The sequence below is a fragment of the Momordica charantia genome (genome assembly GCF_013281855.1).
Source record: "Momordica charantia cultivar OHB3-1 chromosome 11 unlocalized genomic scaffold, Mcharantia_2.0 BLBB01000011.1, whole genome shotgun sequence".
Lineage (NCBI taxonomy): Eukaryota > Viridiplantae > Streptophyta > Magnoliopsida > Cucurbitales > Cucurbitaceae > Momordica > Momordica charantia.
In genome coordinates, this window is record NW_028275159.1 from 8034510 (window position 1) to 8042098 (window position 7589).

Below are 7589 nucleotides of genomic sequence, written 5' to 3' on the forward strand. Positions count from 1 at the left end.
TCATATGTAAATTGGAACCATGTTTTAATTTTTTTTAGTTCAAATTGAAACCGGGATTACATGATTAACTAGAACATAACTCAATTCAATTTCTTTTTTAACTTACCTATCTATCACTCGTCTATTTTAAATAGTTAAGAAACAATTCCAATCTTTGAAAGACAAAAAAAAAATGGAAAACAAAATATAAATTACATACCATCATATATAATCATCTCAAGCTTCTCCTCGCTCCATTCCGAGGATTGTATCATATAAAGGCTTATTCAACGTCTCCGGTGTGAAAATTACGATCACTCCACCGGCGATCCCACAAACGGCAAACGCCATTAGCGGCAAGCTCTCCCCCAAAAGCACCAAAAATGGTGCTACAATGGCTCCCACTTCAATTGCCTGCATCGTCATCCCCACCATCGTATTTCGTACCTATTAAAAATATAATCGAAAGACATAGTTTTTTTTAGAGTTAGAAGGTTTTCTACACATCTACTAATATAAACTTTTGAGTTATGCGATGATTTAATAGTACCTCAGTCGGAAACAATTCTGCACAATACAAATATAGTAGACTGTAGTTTCCAGCCATGCCAAACATTCCCAATATCCCACAAATCGTCTTTGTCGTTTTCCAACCGCCATCACTACTCATCAAGCTTCCAACCAAGCAGAAAAAACCGCTGAACCAAAACGTCAATATCCCCACCCCTTTTCTTCCCAAAATGTTAAGCAACGCTGCTGGTATCTAAGGGGTATAAATTCATATAATTAAGCATGTTAATATTAATTACTAAACTATAATAATTTTAAATTATAAGTGTCACTCTCGAAGATTGTGTCTATCTAATTATTATACTTTCGAAAGTTCAAATCTTCTAAAGTCATGTGGACTTTTTGAAAGTTATATGAATCTAGTCCATAAAATCGAAAGCTTGAATACTTTACTAAAATCCGTGAAAAGAATAAATAAATGAATGAACAAAATATGACAATAAAACATATTAATCCATATTTATGTCTACTTAATATGAGGTAAAAGAAATATGAAAGTAATAAAAACCATAGAACTAACAAATATATAACTACAAATCGATACTGTGCTGTACCTCGGCAATGGCATTGAGGACAACAGTGAGGTAGAGATTTGTCCTTAAGTTGACAACATTCAAGCTTAGGCCGTAGTACATGATGGCACACATGAAGCTCATGCCAGATGCAAGAAACAGACGCCCACGCGCTACAGGCGAGTGGATCATCACATCGATTAGGTTACTTAACGTCGTAGTTTCCTTCTTCCTGATCGCTTGCTGCAAAACATCGTCGTTTCCTTCCATGTCGAGCGCCAGCATCACTCCATCTGGAATACGTTTTCCATTCGATTCAGCAATTGATGTCATCACGCTCATGGCTTTGTCCACCTTTCCATGTACTAGATACCACCTGTGAGTTTAGGAAATGGAAAATTGATAGAGAAAGGCAGGAAATGAGATATTTTTTCTATTTTTAGAGATGTCAATGATTGGTGGCGGTTGATAGTAATATAGATGTTGATTGACAGTACTTAATTAGATAATCAAAGTGTTGTGTTTTAGAGTAATGATAGGATTAGTGATTTTAAAAAGAGAGATTTAAGTATAATTGATTTTTCAAAATCACAGTCTAAGAGATAACTTAAAAATCAATGGTCAAATATGATCTATGGGGGAGATGAGTGATTTTGACAATGACAAAAGTGATTTTAACCATCTAAATACAGTCACTAATACAATCACCAATATTACCTCGGGGACTCCGAGATGAAAGGGAGGACGAGGAGGACGAAGAAGGAGGGAATTGAGGAGACAATGTAAAGTGTACGCCATGATTGGAAGAAGTAAGCTATTGCAGCGAGAATGGCGATACCAACGGAGGAGAAGTAGAAGGAGGACATTCCGACAGTGCCACGTTTGGAAGGGCCGATGGGTTCGGTGGTGAGAACGAAGGCGCAAAGGCCGTTGCCGCTGGTAGTGACGCCAGTGAGGAACCGGAGGAAGGCGTAGGTCCAGTACGACTGAGAGAATGCAGTTAAGCACCCAAAAATAGCATTGAATGTACAAACTACAGCAAGGGAACGTTTTCTCCCAAAGGTAGAGTCTGAGAGTGGCCCAAATATGGCGTCTCCTAAACAAAGAAAAAAAAATAATAGAATTGGCACAAGACAAGTGAACAAAATTTTATAGCGTAAGCTCTTTGTAATATATAACTTTTATATCTTATTTTGTCTACCACACCGCTCTTAAAATATGGTATTTACACTTTCAAAATATTTATTTTAGTAACCATTTTAAGATATCTATCTTAATTAATATGTGAACTATAGAAAGTTAATTTTTTTTATCCATGAGTATTATTCGAACCTGTTTACATGTAACTTAACTAATGTTATTGGACAACCATCTGACCGTACAATATTTAGTACTGGAACACACGTAAGAATTAATTCCTAATTTATTTTGATCCCTCAAACTTTACAAGTAAAAATTAATATTTTAGTCAATGTTATTCTTTTTCTACTTAGTATCTCTAGTTACTACATCATCCCGTGACTTATTCAAGTTATTGAAATGATAAGCTACCTAATAAAATTCTTAAAAAAAAAAAAACAGATAAGCTAGGTAATAAAAGTTTATAATATAGTATTAGAGCCCCTCAAACTAACATTAAAAAAAATGGAATTGGACCAAGATATAAGCTTATTATATAGTGACCCAATCGAAAAGTTTGGAAGTCAATGACGAAAACAAAAGAATGAGATTTAAATCTGAGAACTAACCGATCATGCCGCCGACGAAGAACATGGCTTGGGAGAGCCCAACTTTGTACTTCTCACCGCAAATCAATCCCCACTCCGAAACCGTGGAGCTGCCGGCGCCGCCGACCCACTCCCACGATCCGGGAGGAAGCCCACACACATCATTATTTCCGGCGGCGGCGCAACCGGTGATGCAGCGGCGGTCCGGCACGCAGTCGGCAAAGATGATGACCATTGTGTGGAAGGCGTCGACGATCCAACACAGACTGATCAGAAGAAACTGATTTATTTGCCACCGCCCGAACTCCCCGCAATATTTCTGCAGCATTTCGTCCACCGTCACCCTCTCCGGCGCCGACCCCAGCGGCTCCCGGAGCTTCCCGGATTCTGACGACAGCATTTTCTGGCGCTCTCTTTTTTGAAGAATGGATTTGTGAAGCAAGCAGTGCAGTGGGGTATTGGTCTTCGTCTGTTTTTGTTCAGATTTTGGTGAGTTCATATTTGTGATTAAAAAAATCAACACGTGTTTCTGTCCGTTGGGTTAAATGGTAAACTAATGTATTTTTTTAATTGTATTTACACAAAAGAAAAAAAGATCGAATATCTATAAATGCGACTTTCGAAAATATTTATCTCGGATTTCCTTTGATTTATTAATTTGTAACAAATGAGAGCGGAGACTACATATATAGAGGAAGAGTGGAAATTTTCAAAATATGATACTCTTTCTCAACCACGTCACCATCATTTTGAAATAATGCAGGGTCATTGTTTAAAAAAAAAAGACTAAAAATACTTGGCTCGCATTAGTCCGAGAAAATATCTAGTCTTTTCGTAGTATGAAAGTATCCGTACTACCTCAATTATTTAAAATTATTATTATAATTATGATATATAATTTTTTCTTTCCGCCACATATTTGGAAGCAAAGTTATTCTACTTTGTGTCATTTTCTCTCTAAATTTAATGGTAAATTCTCTCATATGTGATTATTTATTATTTATATATTTTTTTAAATTTTATTTTTCTATATGTGGAGCCACCGCTCCAGTATTTGGAATCATCATATTTGGCGTAACGTTTTCTTGTTGCGCCATAGATTTAACAATTTCTTGAAAGAAGTTTTTGGAAGCAAAACGTCGTTGGAGGCTATTTATAAGCCGCCACGTGTCTACCTTGGGAGGTAATTATCTACAAAAATAAGACAAGTCAAATCTCCTCAGCTCGACATTCTGTGTTCGAGCTACCACATTTCTACATTTGGACCAACTTTCGTTAGTTACGAGTTGATGTTAAAGAGTAACCAAAGGAGTATAGATGATAGACCTATTTCCTGATAAGACAACTCAATTTTAGGTTGTTGGAAGCTCTATTGAGAGCTTGCCTTTATAAATAGAGTGTCCCACCTTTTATATAAGATACACGAAATATATTCTCTCTCTCGAATATAGATCAGACTTGTACTGACATGTGTTTCAGAGTGCTAATTTTGTTTTGCAGATCCAAATATTTTGGTGCAATCAGTCCAAACTTGCGATTTCTGAGCTTGATCATTTACGATCAAACAAACATTCTCACTCTAATCGATGCCAAAAGAAAATCGATCGAGAGAACAAAAAATGCATCAAGCAAAAGCTTCCTCTGATACCATATTGCCTAATGTGAAGTTGACACGACTCGACTAAGATTACCCAGCCCAACCTATGATGTGACATAGCGACAATGGATTCCAACTAGCTATGGATCTATTGTCAAACTAACATGAACTGATCCAATATTTTGAAAATCAAATCTTAGCTAGAAAATTTGACCGAATAAAATCATGAAAATTTTGGCAAAGATTCCTCTAAAATATGAGGAAACACAATTGCGAAAGAATTGTTTACGCTTCATAATATAAGATATCATCATACTACAACCAAGTGTCTCTTTCCACACTATTCAAGACTCACTTCATAAATTAAAATCAAATCAATTCGATTCCATCAACACATTTTCGCCTCGGTTTAATAATCAAACCTACAATAAATGGCTAGCGCAATGCGACACCATGGAATAAAAATGCTAGCCACACTAATTTCAAAATAAAACGAGACTACAACATTTTCATGCAAACTAATATGTAATCTAGATGAGATTGGTGGCAAATCTCGATCCCAGTAGGCTCGCGTTGGAGACTCAGGATGTGTTTGAGAGTGATGGTAGAATTAATGATTTTGAAAAAAGAGATTCAAGTATAATTGATTTTCTAAAATCATCGTTGGAGGAATGATACCTAAAAATCAATTTAAAGTGATTTTAAGTTTTCCTAAAATCAATTTTCTAATTTACCAAATATGATCCATGGAAAGGAAAGTGATTTTGACAATGGCACTCGAGACACACTCTCAATTGCTACCTAGAAGAAAAATTAAGGATGGAAGAGTGAGCTAACAAGCTTAGTGAGTGGAAACAATTTATAAGGAAATAATGTTGAGGAATCTTTTAACATAATCAACAATAAACTATTGCTGGTGAGATTGTCATGAATGCATAGAGAAATAAATCACTTGAAATACTTAGCGGTAATAGATCTTTTTGAACGTCACCTTTAAAATATAGTCATGACTAGTAAAACTCATCATTAAATCCATAATCGAAACTGATTATACTGGCACAGAGCAAATTCAATACGGACATTTGAGCAGACTGGTCATACTATATACGGAGAATCTCAATACATATAGCAGAGCAAATTAGTCATACTACGTATAGATTAAACTCTTCTATATAACAGAACATCTGGTCGCACTATACATCAAGTAATCTTAAGATGCATAATAAAGCAAAATTGGTCTTACTATATATCGAGGTAACCTCAAGATAGCAGAGCAAATCTGGTCATACTACATATCGAGCAAGCTCAAGACACATAGTAGAGCAATCATAGTCTTACTACTTATCGATTAACCTCAAGAGACACATAGCAGGACTATTTGGTCGTACTACACATCGAATAAACTCAAGATATATAATAGAGCGCAGCTGGTCGTACATACACTATAGAAACACATTCATGTATGTGTATTGGGAAGTCACCATGGACATAAGATCTAGTGTTTTTGAAAATAATTTCTATAATAACTTTAATGCTTCTCAAACTATGATAAATTATAATCATTATAAATCGGTGTCTCGTAACCATATCATGATTCAATTTTCCATTGTGTCACTTAAAATCACAAATAACCATCATTCCAATAGAACAATGGGTGAAACTCCTCTATCACTAAAAACCATAGTTTAAAAATCATAAAACATATCTAAATTCACGAGTCATATTAACTAAAAATCATAACTTAGAAATATCATATCATAGTCGTCAATCATTGAAACTGATTGTAATTCTCGACTCAACCAAATCTAACGCCTAACAATCACTAGTCACTTCAATTTTGCAAATACTTAAATTTGTAAATGAACTTCATACACAAGTATATTTCGCTTGACATTTCTTGACGTCTGATAGTAATTATCAATTTAATAAACACAAATGACTTTCCTTAGGATTCAGTAATCCATTGACTCCCATAGTAAAACAATTTTACTCTCACCGATTCTACTATTCACTTTCTTCTTCCTTTACGATCTCCATGAAAATATTTCTTTCCTATATATAGCCTTTATGTCTTCCATTAATCCAAGCAAAATATACAAAATCGAAGAAAACTCATTATATTTTTCGCAAAAAATGCTTATCGAAGTTGAAATCGACTTACCGAACTAGAAATCTTTGTCTATAAACCCACTCGATCCATTTTCGTTATTAATCGTGATTTTCTAGCAACTTTTCCTCGGCCTTCTCTTCTCCTTCTCCCTCTCAGGTTCATCTCTCTTTTCCCTCCTCTTGCTTCTTTTTATTCTCCTTATCCTGTATCTTTACTTTGTGTCTTTTCATTTCTTTTCCTCGTTTTACATTTCTCCACCTTTCTTTCGATTTATTCTTAATAATTATTATTTTTTTGGCACCCATTCTTAGTTTTTTATTTAATTTTTTTTAAACCAAAAATTGGATGAAGGGTGTTAATAAAAGTGAGATCTAAAAAAAAATTAACTCAGCTCCAAGACAGTACAATAAAGACTCTTTACATAACTACCGCCCACACCTAACTACCAAAGTAAAATAACGACAATTAAACTGCAAAAATGTAAGTATATCTCTAATAAAAACTGTTCTTATACTTTGGGGAGTGGAAGTATTTGATGATTATTTTGATTGTTTAATTAAATTGGGGATTAGGGTTTGATAACTATTGTGAGAATCATTTTGTGTTTTAGTGATTTCTTGGTGGTTTTAATTAAATGGTTAATTATGTGCTAGCTTATGAGAATTAATGGAATTATGTTTGTATCTATGTATTTTTAAATAGGGACAAATAAATGTTAAAAGTTGTTCTAAATTTGTATTGAAATGTTTATATTTAGCTCATGCATGCCACAAATTTGGAGATAGAGCTCGCCACAGAAGATTAAGACTATGGATTATGAAGAATGAACAGTTGCAAACACAAGTTGAGGAAGTCATGTGGTGAGAAAAAGTTGAATGAAAAATATCTCTAGTTTCACGAGGTATTTTCGAGAAATTATTAGAGGAGGCTAGAACAATGATGGAAGGTAGTTTTAGGTCCTTGTACGAGAGAGAAGTTACAAAAAATATATAATTATATGTTGGAAGAATTGGTTCTTCCTTTAGAAATAATTAATCCCTTTTATTTGATTGATAAGACAACAAACCATTATAATTGACAAAAATAAAATATCA

At 34.5% G+C, this 7589-nt stretch overlaps 1 protein-coding gene across 2 annotated transcripts; it reads right to left on the bottom strand.

Moving 5' to 3' along the window:
- On the bottom strand, positions 1-6693 carry LOC111010478 (organic cation/carnitine transporter 4). 2 transcript variants are annotated; one of them, XM_088119415.1, is made up of 6 exons: positions 6547-6693; positions 2810-3257; positions 1779-2157; positions 1104-1437; positions 530-742; positions 1-426 (listed from the first exon to the last, which is right to left on the bottom strand). In XM_088119415.1, exons 2-6 carry the CDS (start codon positions 3186-3188, stop codon positions 217-219), a joined length of 1515 nt encoding a protein of 504 aa, XP_087975541.1. In that variant the 5' UTR covers positions 3189-3257; positions 6547-6693; the 3' UTR covers positions 1-216. The 2 variants fall into 2 exon arrangements, with proteins under 2 accessions (XP_087975541.1, XP_022139620.2); XM_022283928.2 differs by lacking the exon at positions 6547-6693 and having other exon boundaries at positions 2810-3374.
- Positions 6694-7589: the final 896 nt, after the last annotated feature.